At 34.7% G+C, this 25,778-nt stretch overlaps 1 protein-coding gene across 1 annotated transcript in view; it reads left to right on the plus strand.

Moving 5' to 3' along the window:
• The window catches only part of C15H8orf34 (chromosome 15 C8orf34 homolog), a 403,376-nt gene that overhangs the window by 312,911 nt on the left and 64,687 nt on the right, over nt 1-25,778 (plus strand). The window contains 2 exon segments of the mRNA XM_071601999.1: nt 4,763-4,848; nt 10,524-10,600. Of these exon segments, the coding sequence (XP_071458100.1) occupies nt 4,763-4,848; nt 10,524-10,600 (163 nt within the window).

Raw genomic sequence — 25,778 nt, forward strand, 5'->3', positions numbered from 1 at the left:
ATCTCTTTTAGAGTTCACAGTGTACCCTGATAGTTCTAAGCTGTATGTCAAGGACATGCAACACATGAAAACCAGAATCCTTTCTTTCAGACACTCACAGCCTATTGACAAACACAAACATCTAAATCAACAGTTAAAAATGCAGAAAAGTAAGAGTAAAGATTTGCAATCATGCTAAGACCTCCAGAAGAAAAACTTCTGTAAAGAGGAAAATTTAGAATGAAAAGCTGGGAATAACCACATAGTAAAAAAGAAGGAGGAGGTAAATGCTGCCAGAGATAATAGTATAATGACACAAAGGGTTAATAACAAAATATCTTCCAAAAAGTGAAAATAGTTCGGGGTTTTTTGGAGTATAAAATCCCAATAGAATACCCAAGAAGATGGATCTGCAGACAACAGGTAGGGATTGTGCAATGAGAGGCTCAGATGTCTTGCTAAGGAAACCATAACTCATTCTGCAGGGGATGAGAAGCCAATGAAAATGGTAGTTCTAAAACCCCTTTGAGTCAAAGATTACTTTGAGAAACTGGTTAAAATGATTTCTCTCCAGAAAAGATCACAGACACCCAAAAGTCTTCATTCTATTTGTTGTGAATTATTTTGACTCCCTTAAAACCTATTCCTAGGCCCGGTAAGATTACTATGTTAAGGCCTCTTTCGCTAAAAGGTTTAAAGCATGAGAGAGTATTATGGTTGGATACATGTTTTGAACATTTTGGTAGTAATATGAAAATGGATTTTTGGAAGGCAAGTTTCTAAGTATGAGTATCTGTGATGCAACTACATGATAATGCAGTTAAATCAAGACAAGCCATCATATCATAGCATTAGTAAAAAAGAAGTGATGAATGTTAAGTGATAACTTGAGGAAGCACTATTAGCAAGACTGAAATGGATTAGCAATGTCCAGAGAAAGGTGAGGTGATAATGGAGAATGAGTTTGCTTTTGTACATATTGATTTTGAGGAATTTAAAGCATCCAAGTAAAATTTCCTGCAAGAATTTGGGTACATCAATCTTGAGCTGAGGGTTCAAAGAAAGAAGGGCCTTTAAAGGAGACTGAGGAGAGATATTTGTAGAATCACTCAGTTAGATAGGAGTGGGAGAGGCACCCAGAAAATAAGCAGTGATAACCTCAAGAATGAGTAGGTGTTCACACAAGTTTAAATAAAGATGAGGTCTAGAAAGTTTCTATTGCATGCCGCCATTAAGATGTCAGGTGTAAGCAGTTTTCCCAGAGTGGTTGAGGCATGAACCAAATTAAAACAGGTTGAGGAGGGAATGAAAACTGTGGAAGTAAAGGAATTGGTTGAAGAATATTTTAGAAGTTTAGCTCTAAGAAGAATGTGCAAGAAAAGGCAGCAATAGCTAGATGATTTAGATAAGTATAGAAGCAATTCATTTGTTTGTGTGTGTGTTTGTGTGTGTACAAGACTAAAAGAGAAGTGAGCTTGTTTATATACCATGGGAAATGGGAATGCAGGTGAACAGAATGAGTAATGGTGCGGGGTTAAACAGACTGAGGACCAAGAGGGTCATGACACAACAGGATCTAAGCCATGAGCCTAATGGATGGCCTACACCTTACACAAGGAAAGGGTCTCTTACCCTCCGTGAATTGGAAAATTGTTGAATATGGGTGAAGGTGAAGATAATTATGAGACTGGAATGCGAGGGAAAGTTGAAGGCCCTTTTTTTCTGATTATGGAACTTTTCTGAGTGACATTGAAGAATGGTGATATTTTTGAAAAGACCTTGAAAAGATTGAAGGAAAGATAATCAAGAAATCTAAGTTTAAAGCTGAAACTCTTGGTTTGTACTCACCAATCTTAGAGGGTCATGATTTCCTTTGGTGTTGCTCAGCTACATACAAGTAGGGAAATGGTAGATTACTACAGAGTTGAGGGTCTACTTGGGCAGAAATGGCCCAAGGACAGAGTGCAAGGGAGTTGGGAAGAAAGTGAGGGTCTAGGTAGCTAGTGGGGATGGAAGGGAATCAGGAGAAAACTGGATACCCAGGGGGAAATGAAGGGAAATAAGTCTGTAGCTATTGAAGAGAAAGTGTCACAGAGAGTGAGAATGTGAAAGAACCCAAAGGAACTAAGTTTATTTTCAGAAATAAAATAAACTTATAATTTATTTATTTCTTTGATGTGGAACTGTTCCAGTTGTCTGTCCTTGGGTTAGGGAAGGTGAAGAGAAGGGTAGATCTCCACATGAGCTATGGGTTTAGCAATGGGTTTAGCAAGGAGCTAAAGTTTAGCAAGAAAAGGAGCTATGGGTTTAGCAAGAAAATCTACACAAACACCAGAACATTCAGGATAATAGTGTGAGCCTGAGCAAAGTTTTTACAGACAAAGAGAAGAAAGGGTAATAAACACAATCCTGCTTTATCTGAGGTTGAGGGATTAGGCATCCTTTTTTGGAGGGGGAAAACTATATATATAATTTTTCTTGAGGTACTGGGTATTGAATCTATGTCCCCTTGCATGCTAAGCATGTGTTCTACTACAGAGTTACAACTCAACCCCAGTACTGGGATATTCTAGGAGGAGAAAAGAGTTTCGGGATGAGAAAGAGGAGCAGGAAGCATCCTTTGTAGGGGTTGAAAATATAAAAGTGTTTGCTTAATGTGGAGGAGTGGTTTTATTTAAAGGATGGTAGAATGTGGAGGAGTGGTTTTAGAAAGTGAAGAGAAAATGTCTTGTGATAAAAAAAAAATTTAAACAAAAACAATTTAACTTTTTAAAAACTGTATTTCCTGGACTTGTCCATGCTACCCTTGTTTGCATACCACCTATTATCAACCTCTACCAGAAGTAATGCTGTGTGCAGTACAGTTTGGGGAACATTGGAAGAGCAAGGATTACAGTGTTCTGTAATCAGATTGTTGCCAAGTCATGGTAAACGCAGTTCTTGAGATATCTGGAGGGCAATGTTTGGACAACGATGAGCTGGCTTCAAGGCCACCCAATTTGTTGGGTTTTTGTTCATGGCCATTTGTCTTTTCAACTCAGATAGATTGAGAGTGCTTTGAAATCAGGGATAGTTATAATTTCTTTGCATCTCTATAATATTGGGCTCGTTCCTGAGCATGTCAATAAATGCTAAATAAATATTTTGTTCTACTGATGAGTGTGCAATGAGTCAAAAAGTTATGGAATAGTTTTTAATGTCTTGCTTCTTTCTGTCTTTCTTGGAGATTTATTTTCCCTTTAGGTTTTGAACGTAATGTTAAATACCCAGATATATTGGAGTTCTTGTGAATAATTAATAATAATTATTACTTCCACCTTTTAACAAGTCATGTACCTATATACTTTCTTTGATAATTTTGATAGGATGGTCCTGGACAAAGAGATTTAAGAAAAGAACATTTGATATTATTAATTATTGAAGTAGGTTTTCTAATTACTGGAAGAACATAAATAAATAGTATAGGGAAGGTTTGAGAACTATGTAGCTAATTCATGTACTTAAAAGTGGTATTTTTTCACAGTAAAATTTGAAAAACTAATTAAGGTATAATATACATGCACAGCTTACCAAAATATGTTACAATTATCAGGAAATTGCCCTTGAGAATACTTTAATTACCTCATGCAAGACAGTAAATTTGGCTTTATGTATATAAAATAAAATGTAGTGTAAGTGTAATTCATACTGCTATGCACAGAATTTAATATCATGAAAATAAAAAAGAAAGTATAATTTACAATATTTATAATTACAAAAAAGTTAAATAGGAAAAGATATGCATATTTGCTTCCATTTGCAAAAGTCCACGGCAAATTGTTATTTTTTTATGGTATAAAAAAGTAAAGATATAAAATGGCTGAAAGTTATAGCTTTTAAGTCCAGTATAGTTGTAAATTATACTTCTGTTTTAATGAACTTTAATATTATATTTTATTCATTTACTAATGTTTTCCTATGAAAGACGTTTGTCATTAGCAAAGTACAAGAAAAAGTAAGGACACTGTTAGAAACTTCCAGTCTGAGCCTTTTGTTATACTGTCCTCCAACATCACCAGAACTGTGTTTATTTAGGACAGAGTTGCAAAACATGTTGCTGAGCTCCACCTTCCTTTGATAATGGAGTTTTAGAACATGATACTAATCAAGAGTTCAACCAGACATTGCCAGTCCACATTTCTCTCTTTAGAGATGTGGATACAGAGGAGTTCAGAATACATTGCCACAAAATTACCTACACAATCTTCCTCTCCTGAGGAAGACCCAGTGTCTATGAGAACCCTAGGCAGTCACTCATATCAGAAATCTTCATTCCCATTGCTGAGACTGGTCTTGACCCACAGGCCTGTTATCTCAGGTTGGTTGATTTGGAGATCTGTGTTGACAAACCTTTGTGTAGTCATGAAAGCCCTACTGGACCCAGTAGTTAGGTAAGCACATTGGATTAAACTTTTGTTTTTCGTCTACTCAACCTCCATTTGTAGTTTCAGGGAAAACATTTGCTTATAAATGTTTCTCTGTTCAGCCTCAGAAGTGAAGTGGATTGAACCTAGATCCAACTTGCCAATTATATAAGAGGAAAGATAAAAAAATCATTTCTTTAAAGCCTACAAAACCAAAACACTAAATTAAGATGGTTTGAATGAACTTTTATTTCTACTTTGAAGATTGAAGTCTAGATTTTTGGGTCTAGAAGTTCACAGTCTTAATCCCCAGAGTGTGTGGTTTATATTTTACAATTTAATATTATTAGAGGTTTCAATCACCATTTTTAATTATTTAGGCTTCAAGGAGACAATCTGGCTGAAAGGACTGAAGAGACGTTACAATTGCTTCATTCTCCAGACGAAATAATCCCAGATTCATTGGGTAAGTTTTGAATTCTACAATATTTATTGTAGCTTTAGTGGCATGTAATGATTAGAAGAAAGAAGGAAGGAAGGAAGGAAGGGAGGGAGGGAGGGAGGGAAAGAAAAGAAAAGATTTTCTCCTGCGCCAAATCTCAGCCCTGTGGATCACCTGTCCACCACCAGCACAGTCCTTTGAGCTGTGTATTAGGAGTTAAGGGCAGAGGACAAATAGAAGCAGGAAATGTGTGTTCTGAGGAACAACAAGGAGTTGTTGGTTACTCCCCAAATTGTCACCAATTCTAACTTGTGTTAGAACTCTACTTTTCCTGCTGGCTCTATAGAAAATAGAACTCATTATCTGCCCCTTGACTTATCTCCTACTCCCATTCTCACACCATCCATCCGATATTCAGTCTTCTTGGGGAAAATGTCAGTATCAGACCTGAAAATATCATATGCTTTCTCTCTCAGTTCTGTGTTAAATTAGTGTTCAATTATGTCAATGTCACTTTGGAATTTCCTTCCTGAGCCAGGCTCCTCTCCATTTTTCCTGATAGTGGCTGGTGTACATTTTTCCTTCTCTTTCTTCACCTAGTGTAGAAACCTTCTTTGCCCTCCTTGAACTATCTCATCCCTCCTTGATTCATTTACTTTCTAAAAATAAAGCTGCTTAGTCTGCACTCATTTTACATAGAACAGAATTCAAACTCTATACTTTAGCATATGAAGTTAATGTCAGAGCATTTCAAAATGTTTGCTGAATAAGTGAATAGGTACATGTACTACTGCTCCAATGCCATCTAAGACACATCACCTCTTCCTTAGCCATTGTTCTAGCAAGACAGTATGTCCAGTAAAGATAGAAGAGAAACTATAGAATATTTACTTATACCTGGATAGAGAAAGGTATTTTAAATAAGACATAAGAATTTTAAATCTTAAAATATATAACAAAACAATAGTACGCTGTACATTTTAAAACAATAGAAGAAAGGATTTTGGATGTTTTCACCATTAAAAAATGATGAATTAAGAGATAGTTATGTTTAACCTGATTCAACATGACATATTGTATGCATGTATTGAAATACCCTTGGCATTCCATTAATATGTATAATTTTTATGCTTTTATTTATCAGTAACAAGTATATTTAATTTAAATAAAAAATGAGCTAAATATTTTTAAAACAGAAGAAAATAAAAAATTTAACTATGAAAATTAAGAACTGCTGTTCATCAAAAGATGCCAGAAGAAAAGCCATAAAATGGGAAGATATATTTGCAATGTGTTTGTCATTGACCAAAGATTAATATTCAGAATATGAAGAACACCCACAATTTAATAATAAAGATCAACAAATCCATATAAAAATAAGCAACAGACATAAAAAGACATTTCACAGAAGAGAAAATACAAATGGCCAATGAACATATGAAATATACATCACTACCCTACTAAGCAGGGAAATTAAGATCATGTTGAGATATTGTTTTATAACCATTTTTGGCATTGGTTAAGAAAGTTGGTAAAACCAAGTACTGGTGAATACAGAGCTGAGAGGAAAATAATATATCCCAGATGGAGTATAAACAGTTTTGAAAATGTTTTTCCATTATCTTAAAATCTTGAGCATTCATAAAAGCTAAAACCCAGAAGCTCTATTTCTAGAAAAATATCTTAGAGAATCAAGCCCTGACCCATGAACAAGTCTCATTGGTATGTTCTTCCCTCTCTGCCTGTTCTGATTCTGTGCTCTAAGGTTATCCTAAGTGTCCCTGATGTCTTGCCCACACCATTTTTTTTTACCCCCTCAGGCCTAACCATCTTTTAATTGCTTCATATGTATTTGTTGTTCTCACATGCTTATTGAGGATTTTTTTTTGTGTACCCCAGCATTCCCAATATAAAACTAATATGAGACCCTTTTCTTATAATATGTTGAGATAACTCTCTATGAGGCATAGTGATGTCCTGCCCTGAACCCAATTTTGAAGACTCTTGTGTCCAAATTGCAAGTCTGTGAAACAGATTCACATTGAGTGAAGAACAGATTCTTTGTGATGGAAATACACCAAGGTAAATTGCTTAAAAAAAAAAAAAAAAACTAATATGAGACAGATCCTGGTTAACAATTTGACCATTAATTGTTTAAATTCTATAAAAACCACTCTAAGTGATCAATCTATATAGATCTATATATCCTTTAGCAACTATATATACATAATCATTGAGCTCTGTAGGGACTTAAATATCTGGAGATATTAAGTAATACAGATAATAACATGTTTTTATTTTTGTAAATATTTTTCTTTCTTTCTTTTTTTTTTTCAGAACTGGGAATTGAATTCAGGGCCTTGCACATGTTAGCAAGTGCTCATTTTAGGAAGCTTGAGCTTTACTCCCATCCCTTTTTAAATTTTGAGACAAGGTTTCACTAAGTTGCTTTGTCTGACCTCAAATTTATGATCTTCCTGCTTCAGCCTCTCTAGCAGCTGGGATTACAGATGTGGGCCATTGTGCTGACCAGTAATAGGTTTGTGTTTAAGCCTACTTGAATGCAGTGGAAAAAAAAACAAACATTAAATTTAAGCTCCTTTCTTGAAATGCTAAACTCCTACATTCTCTGCACTCAAATATTAGTATACCCGATGAACACATGCCAAAATAAAAGTTCCTGTTTTAGTGTGCATCCTTTTGAAAATTCCTTTAGTCAAATACTAAATCCCATAGTTGAATATTATTGGATTAGCCAAAAGTTGTCATGTGACTTTTATATCAACTGTGCATCCACCTTGAACCTGGCTCAATGTGTGTAAGTATTTTTATGAAAAAATGTAATTTGTGCACAAAACACCTTGTGACACAAGCAGAAATAATAAAAATATGACAGGAAATAATGGCATGAAACTCAACATTGTGATAAACTTTATAGATTTCTTCTATGTTCCTATTAGTATGCTCAGTCAATGGAGACAAAATTTCTAGTCCAAATGCTAATAGAGATTGTTAGTTTTTGAGAAAAGTTTTCTATGCATCAGTTTCTCCTCTCCATGTCTTATTTTGTTCTTCTCTTAAATCAGGGGTGAAAATCAGCTCTGCAATATTTGACAAATGTAGTGACTAACTTTCCATCAACTTCTATGTGACTTAAAATAACTCTAATAATTGACCCCCTCTATTTTGAAAATCATGAGTTCTTATAAGATAAATTGCTCTGGAATAGCAAAATTGTTTACACATTTGAATGCACCAATTTTTGTTAATAAGCAACAACTTCAGAACTCTTAAGGAAAAATGTTCACCCCCTAAGCATTATAAATAAAAGGTTTCATGGTGGGTGTGGTGGTGCATGGTTGTAGTCACAGTGATTCAGGAGGCCAAGGCAGGAGGATCCCAAGTCTGAGGCCTACCTAAGCAATTAGTGACAGCCTGCCTCCATGACTTAGTGAGATCCTGTCTCAAAATAAGAAATATAGGACTGATGGTATAGCTCAGTGGTTAAGTACTTCTGGGTTCAATCCCCAGTACCATTCATTCACTCAATCAATTAAATAAAATGCTTTATTTTCATGATGTCTATTTGCCTTAACTTGCTTGTTAGATTGGTATCCTATCATAAGATTTGGTCTATATGGCAGAACTCATTTAACTTAATAGCTTCTGATAGGGTCACATTTGTAAATTCTCAAATATTCTGGCAGCTCTTCACAGTTATCCCTTTCCCCTAAGTTCAATGTCCTTTACCCAGATCATACCAGCTACAGCATGAAACAGGAAGAATTCAACCCAAACAAGAATAGAGTGTAAGACCATGAAAATTTACCAATAACTTCTGGTAAATATTCTTTGTTAAAATATCAATACTGTAAATGTGTTCAAGTGAATTCTATGAGAATTATAGAAAATTATCTTATTTCAATATGTTTGAAAGGGCTTACTAAAGTGCCTGACATATAATATTTGCTGGATAAATGACTACACAGAATCCCCATAAATAATTGAATGAATGGATTAATACACACATATATAATGAAGCTCTAAAACCATTACCTACCTACTGAGAGGAACATTGAGAGTATTTCTAAGTTTTAAAAAAATCAGCAAAACCCCAAAGAAGATGGTTTTCCTTGCCCTATATTCAAAAATAGTTTTGTGATGTAGAATAGAACAATTTGATATTATTTTAAAATCAATATTCTAGTCAAGAATTTCAACACATAAAACAAACCTAAAGTTACACCAGCATTTGTTCACAGTTCTGAAGAATGTAATTTAGCCTTAGGGAATTTAAATTATTCCTAATTTACATCCTAATTTAAAGAGTCTATTGTCACCCTTACAACTTGGTTTTAGTAGATGGGAGTTCAAGTGTTCTTTTCAAGTGGATTATGATTTTTGAATTTAGTGTAAGTCTCATTATCTGTCTTGATTTTATCTTCTTTAAATTAGCTTCTTTTTAATGCCAATGTTCTGTTTAGAAGAGTAGTAGATAAAATTTTTACGTTTATCTACAACTTGAGAAAGTATCTGCTTCTCCCAAAGTGAGTTTTATAAGGAGGGCTTTCTGTGTTCTAAAATGAACTCTACTTTTATATCTAGATAAACTCTATGCTATGAGATTAGCAACCTTTCTTCCTGAATATAAAATTCTGAATTATCAGAGATAAAGAGAGCTACAGGATTTAAAAGCTATGATTATGGATTTGTGCCAAGTTTCCTTTTGTCTCTCTTCTCCTTGGTGGCCATTAAGGGCTAGAAGGATTTCATGCTTTGAATTTCTTCCCAGAGTACAAATTTTATGCAATCAAAAAATGTCTTCATTTTTACATTAATCTAAAGGAAAATCTTTTTGATTCAAAAGGCTGTCTTTCAATATTACTAAATATACGAAATCATTTTTTAAAATTCACTGGTTTAAAATACCTTCCCCTAAAGGGATTTTATTGTTGTTGCTTTAATAGAAGGAGTTAATATTTTACAAAGGGAAGTTGACAGTATCTGGTGTAGATTATTTATAGATATAAATAATCCATATATCCATCCTTACTGCAAAATTCTTTATAACCCACAGAAACTCATGCTGCTATAATTTAACTCAGCAGACATATGGAACAGCTTGCCAAGATTTTATTCACATATTCGAATATAACTATTCTCCCACTCCTCTATTTAGGCTAAATAATCACAACCTCTTGCTTAATATATTAAAGTAGAAAACCTACCACCACTTAAAAACATGTACTCTTCTGTGGATTCTTCACAAATTTTCATTCTATTTAACAAAGAGAACACAAATTGATACTTAAATTATGTAGCCTTGAAAGAAGACAGTTACTTAATGAATAAAACCAACAAGGAAATATAAAATTACAAAGCAGAAAAAGAACATTAAATATAAATATATTCCAACAACTAGCTGAATAATATGCCATAAAAAGTGTTGCTTCATTTGCATAATAAGCTGCAGTTCTTGTACTTTTCTGATTTTATTGCACCTTCTAAATTAAAAATACTTTCATAAATTATCTTTAAGCTAAATAAATATCATTCTGACTTTATTTTAATTCACAGACACTGATTTTTCAACAATCAGTGCAATCATTTTAATGTTATTTTCACTAACAGGTTTATATATCAGAGAACTAGTAAGCAATTTGTGACTTTAATTTATTCATTTAAAAAAATTAAAATAGATTCTTTACCTGGGACTGAAGAAGCACTGATGGAGGAGGGTGAAGAATTTGAGAAAGCATCTAAATTAACAGGAACTGTAAGTATATTCATTTACTTATTTTAATCCTCCAATCTAATGTCTATTATGGGAAAAACCTAAAAGGAAAGTAACATTCTTGAAATTAAAGAATATTTTTAAATGTGTATGCAGCATTCTCTATACAGTCAACAGAAAACTTGCATCAGTAGATGGTCCACTCTTTTTTAAAAAAAAAATATACAGCAAGGCTGCAATCAGCTCTTTTAGCAATTGCAGACGTCTTGACAGAGAAGGGAAGAACTAAGTTCTGGTGTGTTTGGCTGCTTACTTATGCATGTGGATATTCTAAGGGGCTATGTGCTGCCATCTTAAACCTCAATAAGCAACTACATGTATCTTAATAGAAAAAAAACGTTTTGCATATCCTGAAAATTTATATATTACTTAAGCATGCTATTTTAGTTGTGAAGTCCTTGTGGTATTTTTATTAATCTCTTTATAAGTTTATAGTGGAAGTAAACCCATTAGGTTTAAGATTTTTAATAAAAGTGAAGGTTAAAAAATATATACAGAAAAACAAATCTCTGTATGAATTCTAAATATAAAGTCAAGTAAAGATTGTGAGTTGTGATAAAACTCAGGCTAATGCAATCTTTCATGATCTTAAATACAGTATTTAGACAGTGTGAAGGTAATACTTCCATGTTCTCTGTATTATTTTGCTTGGGTTGCCATAATAAAGTGTACGAACTGGGAGCTTAAACAATGGAAATTTATTTTCTCACAACTCTGGGAGCAGAAGTGCCGCAGTCTGGCTGGGCACAAATAACTGAGCCGCCACGAAGCACTTGTAGGTTCAAAACAGCAACTCTTTATTGCCAAACTCCACCAGCACTCCACACACGCTCCCAGAGCCGCCCTATTGCCGGACAGTAAAGGTCAAATATACAATTGAATACACAGCTTAACATAACCATCATCATCTCAGTGCCTCACTGGCGGTCACCACTCAACCCCTCCCTTCTGGCAATATGACATGCGTCATCCTGACTCAGCTGTGGCCCTCAACATCTTCCCCCTTCTATTTAATTAAACAGCAAGCATGTGGCTTAGGGACCATGCCTGTCTTAGGTTGTCCTGTAAGGGTAAAAGAAATTGAAGTTAAAGCGTAAAAGTTAAAGGGTAAAAGACCGGGTGTTGTAAAAGTTTCTAAGCTGCAAGGTCTGAGTTAAAATGTAAAGGAGGTATTGTTAGGTTTCTATGCTACCTGCAAAACCTGAAATCTCTGTAGCTGTTAAGACAATGCTTAGAACCGCCCAGTAAACATTTCCCCTGACTGTTTGGTTGTTTAATAACTGAAGGGCTCTGTGTAACTGGTCACATAGTCCTTTAGGCCCTAAAACCAATCAGTTTGAATGTGTACCCTGTTTAGAAATGACCTATCACTCCAGCCTGACCTGTTCCCGCCAATGAATGAACTAATCATGTTTAGGAATTGTTGCTTAATTTTCCCGTGGTGTATAATGATTTGTTAAAGGAGACTGCGATGTATGTAAAATCCGCGCCCTCCCCAAAAAAGTGTACTTAAACAGTGCTCAGCCCCTGCTCGGGGCTCTGGGATGCTTTCCCTTCTTGAGTGGGCACGGAGCCCCAGCATGCTGGTTCAATAAATCCCCTTCTGCCAATTGCATGAGTGGTCACTTGGTGGTCTCTTTCTCCGACGCTTCGCCTGACCCTTACAGTCCAATACTACATATGGTCCTTACCCGTCATCGGATGAGCTGACCTCAAAGCGTCAGCCTCCTGTCTTAGGTTGGTACCATTGCAATTGGATCTTACCCGTCATTGACTTGTAAGGGTCCGGCGAAGCGTCGGAGAAAGAGACCACCAAGTGACCACTCATGCAATTGGCAGAAGGGGATTTATTGATCTAGCATGCTAGGGCTCCGTGCCCACTCAAGAAGGGAGAACAGCCCAGAGCCCAGAGCAGGGGTTGTGCAATGCTTAAGTACACTTTTTGGGGAGGGCGGGACTTTACATACATCACAGTCTCCTTTAACAAATCATCATACACTGAGGGAAAGTCAAACAACAATTCTTAGACTTGATTAGTACATACATTGGCAGGAACAGGTCAGGGTGGAGTGATAGGTCATTCCTAAGGAGGGGGTTACATTCAAACTGATTGGTTTGGGCCTTGAATGCCTACGTGACAAGCTGCACAGGATCTTGAATGCTATAAATCAACTAAATGGCCAGTAGGGCATTGTCTTAACTGCCTCAGGAATTTAACCCATGCTTTGCAGTTTAGAAGCAGGTTTACAATGCCTGGTCCTTTACATTTTAACTCAGGCTTTGCAGCTTAGAAACTTTACAATGCCCGGTCTTTTACCCTTTAACTTTTACACTTTAACTTCAATTTCTTTTACCCTTACAGATTAACGGTCCAGCATACAGCCATACTTGTGGATAGGCCTTTGCACCAGTGGGGGGGTGAGGTTCTTTGCCTCACCTCTGTTGGCCCCCAAATTTGGCCTTGGTGCCAGTGGGGGGGTGAGGTTCTTTGCCTCACCTCTGATGGCCCCCAAATTTGGCCTTCAACAAGAAGTCTGAGATAAGGTGTGGCCAGGTACATTCATTCTTCTGAGGCCTCTTCCTTTGTCCTGTGGATGGCAGAGAATTTCCTGTGTCCTGTGTCTCCCCACCTTCTTCCCTGTGTGCATGCCTCTGTCCTAATCTCTTCTTATCACCAGTAATATTGGTTTTGAGCCCACTCTATTAACCATATTTATCTTAATTACTTCTCTAAAGAGCCTATCTTCAAACATTCTGAGATACTGAACTAGGACTTCAACATATAAATTTTAGGGGTACACAATTAGGCCCCTAACACTCTATGATGAAATTACATTATTTAAATAATATGAATAATATGCCATAAATAGTATGGCATATTAGGAAACCTTTTACCATAAGGGCAAGAATTTTTGTCCATTTTTTTCCCACCTGCTTATGATGATAAATGTACCTTGTGATAATCTGTCATTCGTTGTGCTTTGCAAAGGTTTTTTTGGTTGTTTTATTATCTGTGAATACCACCAAAGTCCTTATTCCTCTCTCATGTCTGAATAGATAATATTAAAGTCTTTTCATAATCACTTCCTCCAATCAACTGATATCCTGTCCATAGAATTTGTCTTGCTTAATGATACCTAGTACTCCAAGGAGGGTGGGAATCAGCTTTATTTGATCAAATCATGGCTTTCTTTCCACTGTGCTTACATAGTGTTTTTCCCGTGCAAAAATTTGTGGTAGGTCAATTTTATTTGTTTTCATTCATCATTTATTAGGTTTTGTATTCTTAGGAATTCTTCAATTCCTTTAATGTTAAATTACCCATTTAAATACTTTTTGGCACTGAATGGTTAAAAATAATTCATGGATAAATGAATATGAGGTCCTTGAACAAAGCAATTTCTGGATAGCAGCTACTTTTATTATGGGGAAAAATATAGATTGAAATATTTATTATTTAGAATATTGTTATTTTAGGTGAAAATTCCCTAAAAATACATCTGTTTTATTTTTGGTATAGTGTTTTTAATAAATCAAGAAGAAATTTGTGACTTTATCTAAATATTAATGAAGAATTGGAACAAAATAGATTTTTTTCTTTATTACTATAGAAAATAAGAAAATACTTCAAAGCAAATGTTGAGTCATATCCTGCAAAATATAAACATACCACAATACTGAAAACCATTTAGAGTATTTTCAACACATGCTTTCTCTATTTGCTAACTTACCCTATTGGGTATTGTGTATTATTAAATAAGCAACAGACCTTTGAAAACTATTTTCTCTAGTGGCTTAATCTGTGCTTTGAATATTTTTTGAATATTTTATGAATATTTTAGTGAGGTAAAGGCAATGTTTTGATTTAAATTTTTATCCTCCTCAAACAAGCGAGTCATTCTTCTAGAATTTCCCCCTTTACCTCCTCTGTCTTCTGGAAGAACGCCTCTTAGCATATATCCAACCTATCAAGATTAAAGCTAGATTTATCAGGCAAATACATTTCTTAAAAATGAGACAACCAAAAGGAAATATTAAAAAGAAAATTCCAAGCAGCAGGTATTAATCACAATCATTTGTATTATTAAAAATTCAATAGACAATTGCTTTAGACCCTTATGATTGTTGAAGATTTAATACAAAAAAAGTTTTTTTTAAAAAAATTCACAATTCTAATGATTTTCTTAATCTTAAAATTCTATTTTGTTTTCAAGGTAGTAAATAAACATGAATATGAAGGGAAGATGAAAAAGAGAAAAGACATTTGACATTAATATTTTGTTGACTTTCTCCTTTTTAAATTATTTATTGCATTCCTTGTTCATAATGACTAGCTTGTCAAAAGCTGAATCCCATAAGACTGTGTCATTGGTCACCATTTCTTACTTAAAGTAGAAGAAAAATTAAGAGAGATTCCTGTAGGGAAAGGTTTCCTAAAATGCCCAGCAATTACATGTTTAGTACATTTTCTTTTTGAAAGTTTTTATCTATTTAGGGATATATGTAAAATTAACTAGAGTGACAATGGTAGTAGTAATGATATCAAGTATTTGTGTAGCACTTTTAAACTATTAAGCTCTTCACCATCAGTCATGTCTGAATTTTGCAATTCTGTGATTTATCATGTTATTTTTGTGAAGTAATTAGCACTTAGTTAAAAAAATATTTATTTATTTATATTAATTTTTTATTTATACATGACAGCAGAATGCATTACAATTCTTATTACACGTGTAGAGCACAATTTTTCATATCTCTGATTGTATATAAAGTATATTCACACCAATTTGTTTCTTCATACATGTACTTTGGATAATAATGATCATCATGTTCCACCATCATTTCTGACTCCATGCCCTCACTTCCCCTCCCACCCCTCTGCCCTATCTCACCCTTATCTGCCTAATAAAGTTCATCTGTTCCTCCCATGCTTCCTCTCCTTATCACACTATGAATCAGCCTCCTTATATCAAAGAAAACATTCAGCATTTGGTTATTTGGGATTGGCTAACTTGACTTAGCATTATCTTCCCAAACTCCATCCATTTACCTGCAAATGCTGAACTCTTTTATTGCTGAGTAATATTCCATTGTGTATACATACATGCCACATTTTTAAAAATCCATTCATCTATTGAAGGGCATCTAGGTTGGTTCTACAGTTTAGTTATTGTGAATTGTGCTGCTATAAACATTGATGTGGCTGTGTCCCTGTAGCATGCTGTTTTTAAGTCCTTTGGGTTCATCATCGCTAGCAATTAGAGAAATGCAAATCAAAACCACTCCAAGATTTCATCTCACTCCAGTCAGAATGGCAGCTATTATGAAGACAATCAAAAATAAGTGTTGGTGAGGATGTGGGGAAAAAAGGCACACTCATACACTGCTGGTGGGACTGCAAACTGATGCAGCCAATATGGAAAGCAGTATGGAGATTTCTTGGAAAATTGGGAATGGAACCACCATTTGACCCAGTTATCCCTCTCCTGGGTCTATACCCAAAGGACTTAAAATAGTACTTAGTTTTAGATGATTATACTGAGGTTGCAAAGGATCTTATGCTTTGTCCTGGGTTATATAGACAAGGTAGGACAAAACTCATTTTTCCCAGGGCCTGAAATGTTCTTTTCATGGAACTTATCAGGATTTGTACAATTATTATTTGTTTAGGAACTAATTCACTGTTAAGTAACCCATGCAATAATAAGGATGAGGATTGGACCACAATCAGTAGCCAATATCAAAGATAGGATTATTCACTAGGTTTAAGAAGATAGTGGAAAAGCAAGAATTGAGAGAGAAATATAAGAGGTAGATGGTAGCAGTAAATATAGAGCATTAGGAATTAGTCTTGCTTGGTTGTTCACAATTAAGAGATGTCTGAGAAACCTAGCAGAATGACAAGAAGGGAAAGTACTGAGAAGAAAGCTAACAAAGAAACCACTCATGCCCAATGCATGTTTCCTGGGGCACAACTGATCCAAATTTTTATTTTGATAAAGGGTCTACTTAGCTAGGTTGGAGGTAAAGTTTCATTACTTTCAAGTTTGCCCAATATTATGCTTTGTGGATTAGTGCATAAAGCAGTGTTTTGGATGCTCTAAAGCCAAGTGGATGACTTTCTTGTTCACTCTTTCCTCATTCTTTTTACTTCCACTCACAAATAGTGAGGTTTGGATCTGATTGTCAAAAATTGAAATTTCCCACACATACCACATGTTCTCAAGGTCCCATGCTTATGGACTTAAAAATGAATGAATTTGTATAAGAACTAAATATAGTACTCTTTGGATAACAGCTCTAATTGAAAGATTTGAAGATCAACATTTATGTTCATCTCTTCTGCAAAACACAAACAACTGACTTACAATTACAGGGAGGTCTGATAGCAAGAACATTGTTCCTAAATCAATTTCTTCATTCTGAAACAATAAGATGAATTGCTTTTTGCTAATTTTAGAAATTCTATTCAGCCAATGCAGTGCATAGGTCAGCAAAGAGTCTCTTCTGTATTTCTTTCCCCTGACTGAATGTTAATTAGCAGCAGAATGGAAGCCTCTTGTATTAAATCCTGGGTGCTTTGGGAAGTTATATTAAAAGAGGCATTCCACTATGCACAATGAATATTGATTGCTAAGACAAAGCAAGTTTTGCCATCTGCTGAAATCATGTGACTTTTAAGAATATTCAGGTTGCACAAATGTGTTTTATTTTTCATCTCCAGAAGCCTGGAGAGGCTTCCTTTCAGGCCAAAGAGTATGTGTCTTCTTCAAGATTCATTCTTCTATTCAATTTCCAGTTTCCTAGATCTTTATTCCTTCTCTTTCAAATTGTTCATAGATCTGTACATTTGAAAGAAATAAAATGGTAAAATGATCACTTAGACTTGATAGCAACATAGCCATTTGAGGAAAGGTGTGAGAAAGTGTGGACTATTAGACTATTTATTTAGCTATGATTTTTTTTTCTTCTTTTGTGGTTTTGGAGATTGAACCTAGAGGTGTTCTACCACTGAGCTATATCCCTAGCCATTTTTATTTTTTATTTTGAGACAAGGTCTCACTAAGTTGCTGAAGCTGGCCTCAAATTTGTGATGCTCTTGCCTCAGCCTCCCAAGTGGCTAGAATTATAGATATGAGACTGCGTGCCCAGCTTTAACTATAAATTTTGATATCTCTATTTTATATGTTGTTTTTTACTGATGTTATATCCTTTCTTTTTTGGTGGGGAGGATAATCTGGGATTGAACTCTGGGGTACTCAACCACTGAGACACATCCCCAGCCCCATTTGTATTTTATTTAGAGAGAGTGTCTCTTTGAGTTGCTTAGCGCCTCACTTTTGCTGAAGCTGGCTTTGAACTCGAGATACTCCTGTCTCAGCCTCCAAAGTGCTGGAATTACAGGTATGTGCCACTGAGCCTGGCATAATGTTGTTACTTTCTAAACACAATCCTCCTTCATTAAAATTTTGTCTGTTACATCATTTTCAAAACCTTGATATTTTATGTTTCCAATAAAATATCATCTATTTTATCCTTCTCAGGTAGAATTTTATGGTAGGGTGAATTGTTGCACATAATTTAGATGATTTATAACTATGTAAACTGATTTAAATAGTTGGGTAGTGGACATATTGTTGACTGAATAGGTTAGTGAACAAGTTGTGATTTTTTTCTTGCTTTATATATTTAACTTGGAAAAAGAGACACACAACTAGATAGTATTTATGGAATTAAGACTAAGCATATTTTAACTTGTACTCTTGCAAAGTAAAAAACAAAGGAGATGAATGTTCACTATCATCTCACCAAATAGAAGTCATAAATTATGGTGAATTTTGTGTCTTGAAAGTTCATGTTGACAAATTGCTGGCAGCTAATTGAAGCAATGAATTTTCTGCTAAAGAAAAGTGATTAGTATCCATTTTGTTCAATCCTAAAGGTTTTTTTACTATTTCTTTTTCCTTTTAGCCTGTGGAATTTCACTTGGCTTTTATGACTCATGGGCCTAGGATGCCAATAAAATTACTAGAACTAGGTGCTACAGTAGGCAAGTTATCTAACCAAATTTTGGAATCTGGTGGATTTTTTTTTCCTTTTGACATTTTGGGTCTGTTGATTTCTGACACATTGTGGATGGAAATATTTCCCCAAACCTATGCAAATATTATTTCTTAAACATCTATGAGTTTTAAAAATGTAACTTCTAAATGTCACATTTGCATAGGAAAAAATGGCCTAAGATGGTAAAGTAAGACATAATAAGTGTTTAAACATTGATTGTAGCTTTGGCAATTAATTCGGTCCCTTCACATAATTTCACTGCTTCTTCGTTAGTAAAAGTAAGGTATTATTTCTTGGAATCAGTTAAATTCTGCATTTAATTTTTGAAATAATGGGAAGGGAGTATGACTTTATATGCACAGATGCACAGCAAATACAATTTTTTTTTAAGAAGAAATACCCAAGAAGACGAATGACAACGTGCTGATATTGTCCTGTGACCCCAACCATAATTCCATTACTTCTGATGAACATGAAGAGCTAAAAGGATAACATTTCTTGACATGAAAACACTGAAAAGGATTTTGCAGTTTGTGCTCATTTTTTCTGAAGGTGATGACTAGCTGCTGCAAATTTTACTTGATTGGTATATAAATGGGTTGAAGAGGAAGAGAAGTAATCTGGATATGGTTGAATAACAAAGTGAAATTCTGTAGCTCTGATTTTAGGTTGTGCAGAGTGTGTGAGGGGGGACACATTAGGTTTAATATTCAGTTCCTTTGTGGAGATGGAAAAGCCTTAAGTTCCCCATAACAGGGTTTCCCCTTATGTGTTCATCATCTACTCAACTAAGAAAACTACTTAGATGACATAAAATGGCTAGGGACAGAGTGCTTTCCTACATAAGTGAACACACCTGTGTGCTGTTATCCACCTCTCAATCACATTAATCTAACCCAGATCATTTATTTTTTACTTGTTGTAAAAAAGTTGCATATATCAGTTTGAGTCTCAGGAATACACTGATTCAAAAAAAACTGAGAAAAGATTATATATTCCTGTTATTATGCTGACCTATCATGATTCATATTAAAGGAAAACTTGGGGAAAATTATCTTCATAACTTTGTTGAAAGGACAGTCACTATAGAGGAGTGAATGACCATCTCTTTTAAGTTAATAAGCTCTTTTGAAAATTGAACGTAAATAGCTTCCCAGTCTGCTTTTTTTTTTTTATTTTACATAATGAGCAGATTCTCACATAAAATTTTTTATAAACCCAATTTTTAGTGGTTCTGCATTGTTTGGAGTCTTGTCTCTTTTTTTTTTTTGGTGTCTGTTGAAACAAATGTCTTATTTTCATCTTTTTAAGGTTTAAAATTTGATATTAATGTCTAACTACAACATAATATTGTTGTCTTTGAATTAATGTTAGATCAGATACTCCCAGCCAGTTTGTTCCAGGCTACTTGTGATCAGGAATTGGTGACAGGTATATAGGGACCTCAGCTCAGCATTACAGCCCCTGGGTAACTGGTTGTGGTCTCAGTCCCAAACAAACAGCCTGCTACAGGCGCCTGTGTGGTGTATGAATATTAACTTCCTATGTCTGTTTTGATGTGAAAAATGAAACACTGGTTAAAGTTGCTTGTGATTTGAGGCTTGAAAGTAATTCTTTGGAGAATGACTGTTCACAAAAATCACACCATCTGTACTGTGTCCCCAAAACTTCTTAAAGGGTCGGAGTATTTTAAAATTCTTGATACATTCCAGAAAAAGTCCATTTGGCATATTTATCAGTAACCCGTAACTCTTACCAGAAGTGAGAATTCTTTAAAAGATTATACATGAAAACAACAATAAAAAAACCTTCACAAAATATATTTGTCTTATTAATAAATCTAAGATGGAATATTTTCATCCTTTACATTAGATTTCTTAGTTTACTATTAAATTTCCTCATTTACTAATGAATAGCTTTTACATACATTTGTTAAATCTATGTATTTCATTTTTATGCATTGTTTTTCTGTATTTAGTTTGTTCATGTTCATTGTGCTACCAATAATGTTGCAAGTATTTTCAGTAATTTTTCTTTTGACTACTAATGTTGCTTATAATAGCTTTTATGATATAAAACCATAATTTTCTTACTATGATTTTTTTCATTTTTTGCATAGTTTTTCCTTTCCAAATTTAGATAAAAATCTACCTAAATCTCTTTACATTTTTTTCCTTTGAACTTGTCAATCACTTTTGAGTTTATTTCATTGGTCATTATGAGGCAAGGATCTAGCAATAAGTTTTCAAATAACATTTGTTACTGCCATTTCTTTTTGAAAATGCATTAGGTTTAGGTTTTTGTCATTGTAAGAAATACCTCAGATAAATCACCTTAAAAAGGGAGAAAATTTTATTGGCTCACGGTTTCAGAGGTTTTGATCCATAATTGCTTGGTCCTGTTTCTGTGGGCCTCTGGTTCCTTGGGTCACACCAGTACATCATGATGGGGCCTTGTGATAGAAGAAGTCCATTTACCTCATGGTGGCCAAGAAGCAAACAATGAGACAGGAAGAGGCCAGGATCTCAATATCCCCTTCCAGGGCACATCCCTAGTGACCTAGCTCCTACCACAGGCCCCACCTAAAGGTTGTACCACTTCCCAGTGGCTCTATGGGCTGGGGATCAAGCCTTTAACACATGAGTGTTGAGATTTAAAATACAAATTATAACAGCATCTCTTCCTCATTAGTTTGGACTTAAAAATAAAACATCAATATTTTGACTTATTTTTTTTTCAATTATCATATAGAACAATGTCATAACTACTTATTGAATCTTATTTTTTGTTAAGTACTTTACAGACATTATCCTTTTTCCAACAGATCTTAATTGCTATCCAACTTATATGTAGGAAAACTAAAATTGAGGGTGATACGATAACTTGCTTAGAGTCCCTCAGTTTGCACACCAAGGAGCCAGATCATGTCCCTTCTCCTAAGGTGATCCATGTCTAGGTTCTATGAACTTAACCTATTATCTGGACAGTGGAAATCGACCTCTGTTAACTTGTGTGCTATTTCTATTTTATTGTAGCTTTATGTGTTTAACATAAAGTAAATAAAGGCTTCCCTAGCAAAGTCAAAGAATTAAACCATGTTATAATAACTAGTTATTCATTATCTTATTCCTAAAACATGACTTTTTATGATTTTTAAAATATGTACAGGATTAGTTCAAGAGAAGCTTTGTGAATCTTTTGCTAGAATATAGCAAAGTATTCATTCGTTTTAGAAGTTAACTTGAGTTGCTTAAGTAAATATGTTAAGTAAAAAAATTAAGTTTTTTCCTTAACTTCAAAGTTGCTTAAGTAAAAAATCATGTAGTGATTTTTGCAGTTTCTGAAATAAAGCTTAGTATTCACAAGAATCTCATAAGTTAGAGATGGAATTGAAATCTTAACTCTCAATTATTTTGTTCAATATGATTGAAACAAGCGTCTTGGGTGTAAAAAGAAGTGATATATAAGCAAATATCTCTCCATGCTGCAAAAACTAGAAAAAAGAAAAGAATTCTGTTTCAGATGTCTGTATTTATTTTCCTTAAATCTAAATTTCTAGAACTTTCCATTTCCTTTTTTAAGTTTCAACGATTTTTTAAAAATGGTTATTAAGAGAGTATTTGAATTCCATTAGAAAGAATAAATGCATTCCTAGACAGGGAATTTCTGAAATCATTTTCTCTATGAAAAAAAAAAAATACAAAGAGTTTTGTGCTTGAGGAGATTGATGTCAAGAAAATGACATAAGATATGAGCAGACACCTGTACTGGGAGACCACAAAAGCTGAGAAATAGTCATGGTGTCTATCTTTTGAGGAGAAAGAGACAAAAATATCTCAACTTAAAGAGCCTGCCACTGAAGGATAGAAAAATGAGAGCAAACAGTATGTGGAACCATGAAGTGCAAGTCATTAGGTCTGGCAAGGAGGCCGCTTCTTCACACTGGAGGGCAAGTTAGTGGGTCAGCTTGGGGGAGATCAATACTGCTTTGGTGAATTTGCCTCCCTAGATGGCATTTCTAGTAAATAGCCGTGAATAAACACTCCCTGACACTAATTTTGCATAAACTATTTTCCATACCCTACATAGCTTGTCTCCGTGATCCAAATTCCTTTCTCTTTCTTACCCTGTTTTCTGGGGAATGAACTCCCTTCCCACTCCTACAGTAGACTTCTTCCCACAGAATACTACCATTATTTCTTTTAGTCAAGTAATCTACAAAGCTGGGGACGCTCCTAGATCCCTCCTTCTGCTTCAACCCAGGGTCTGGCAGTCAAGCACCATCTTAATGTCTCTATCTACACACTCCATTAGAACTTGTGCACACAACTGTCCACCCCAGGAATTCCCATCTAGTGTATAATGAAGTCCATGCCCCTCTAGGGGGCCAGGCCTTCTTCTTGAGATTCACTGCTGTAGATAGTGGTAGATATAGAAGGGGAAATAATTGAGAATGGCTCACAGCTTTTCAAGACTCTAAATTCTTTAAGAACAGGGACTCTAGCTGTAACCATGTGAAATTTATTGGCTTTACTTACATTATCTTATTTAAAATTGCACAATCACTTTGTGAGGTAAGTTTGTTTACCTCCTTTTTTAGATGGAGAAATTAAATTTACAGAAAGTCATACCAGTTAATGGTAGAAACGTGTTTGGTATGTCATACTTCAAAGCCTCAGAGGCTCACTCTGAGAGCCCTGCTGGGAGTCAGGTGATCACTTTCCACCTGTTTTGGAAGCCAATGAGTAAATGCTTGTGTCATAGGAAATATATCCTGGTCTCTCCTTCCCTTTCACCAGAGTACTTCCAACAGTATCTGTTGTAGACACAAGTTTTTGTATATAATTTGTTTTGAAAATAAGAATTGGCCTTCTATATAAAACTTCAAGCTCATTATTCAGATTATTCTGAGCATTGAGTGATTTTTGATACAGCACTAAGACTATGTACAGCTTTCTGCTCCTTCAGCATGATGCAAATGTCTTTTTTATTAAGCACCTTCAGGTCTTAAACTTACAAGAGAACTGCAAAAAAAAATTTCTTTACAAGAAAATTTATTTTGGAGATTTTTGAAAGTCTTTAAAATCCTGGAAAATCATATTTCTTCTGGTGAAATAACAAACACATCCAATTATATTAAATAAAAGTTCATTAAATATTTTCAGGACTGATCAAATCAGATATAGGAGGAGGCTACAGTTATAATTTCTTATTTAAATTATTTGCAATTATATTTGACAAATTCAGACTTTACAGATTTAATTGGATATTTGACTGCAACTTCAAATGACTCCTGAACTTGAAAGAAAGCACTAAGGGAAAAAAAAAGTTATCATTAAAGAATAACTGTTAGATATTCACAAGAAAGAGGTTTATACTCAAAGATAGGCCCTAAGCATTTCTATCACTTTCATTTTTTTTTTTTTTTTGAGAGAGAGAGAGAGAGAGAGAGAGAGAGAAATTTTTTAATATTTATTTAATTTTCAGTAGACACATCTTTATTTTTATGTGGTGCTGAGGATCGAACCCAGCGCCCCGCCCATGCCAGGCGAGTGTGCTATCGCTTGAGCCACATCCCCAGCCCTCACTTTCATTTCTAATGGACATGAAACTTTAACTCTGTTATTCCAATATATATATAATATGTATACAAATATATATATATGTATATGCATGTATATATATATATATATATATATGTATATATATTTGGAGTAATATATATTGGGAAGTTTAAATATATATATTTTGAATAAATATATATATTTGAAAATTCAAATCATGTATATATTTTTTTGGTGGTACTGGAGATTAAACCAAGGGCCTTGCACATGATAGGCAAGAACTTTACCATTGAGCCATCTTTCTCCCAGTCTAAATTTTTGAAACACCAAATTTCCACGTTCCTTTCTTTTGTGGAACTGCCTGGTTATTTAAATTCTGTCCTGGGAGGCTTATTCTACAACATGGAATTAGTTGATGACCTCAGGTTCCAGAATACCTCAATAGCATTTGGGAAAGACTCCTATTCCACTGTTGACTGTTTCCTACTGATCATCAGGCCAATGTCCTCCATTTCTTAGACTAGTGACTTTTTCAGACAGCTGATGACATAAAAGGAAAGCAAAAAAAAAAAAAACTTAACAAATCATCTTTTGTATACTGGAAATTCAAGCATAATGTACTCATTTTATCTGTGGTTTCAAGACTTTGCTCAACCACGATGTGCAAATGCCAAGTAAATAGTAGATTTTTGATGTGCTTTCACACAGTCAGTAAAATAGACTGCAACAAGGCAAATTTTGTCTTTCTGTGTCTCTGAGGCTGGTTTTTAAAAATTAGTAATGTTTATGTGTGCATTTCAGCTTATAAAATACCTTTTTTTGGGGGTGGGTGGATACTGGAGATTGAACTCAGGGACACTCGACCACTGAGTCACATCCCCAGGCCTATTTTGTATTTTATTTAGAGAGAGGGTCTCTTTGAATTGCTTAGTGCCTCACCGTTGCTGAGGCTGACTTTGAATCGTGATCCACTGTCTCAGTCAGTCTCCTGAGGCGCTGGGATTACAGGCGTGAGCCACTGCAGCTGGCTATAATACTTTTGTATTATTTAAACAAACCTGGAGCTAAGTGTTGTTGTTTTCTCCATTTTAAAGCTATAAAAAGATACTCAGAAGGAATACATCACCCCAAATGAATAGAATTATAATTCCTTTAGGCTTCCTTTGAATGTTCTTTAAAATTTTAGCAAATAGGTGGCAGTATAGCCTGCAAAATTAGCAATCAAATTATTTTACCCCTGTGTGATGCAAGTCCAGAGATTTGCATGTTGTGGATTCTGGGATTATAGACACAAAATGATATTTTTACCAATAATATAATAGAGAATATAATTTCTGTCACAATAAGTCATATTTGTCTCAAGATATTCAGCACCTTGCATACTTCCAAGAACATGAGGTACTCAAGAAAGGTTTGGTGGGATGAACTGGAAGAGGAAAAAATCACTCTAGACATTTCAGGTGTTCTTTTATTTGCTAATAATTATTCATTTTCCCAAGTGGCTATTAAATGGAAGATCATTCTGTACTTCA

This window comes from Marmota flaviventris, chromosome 15, assembly GCF_047511675.1.
Source record: "Marmota flaviventris isolate mMarFla1 chromosome 15, mMarFla1.hap1, whole genome shotgun sequence".
Classification (NCBI taxonomy): Eukaryota; Metazoa; Chordata; class Mammalia; order Rodentia; family Sciuridae; genus Marmota; species Marmota flaviventris.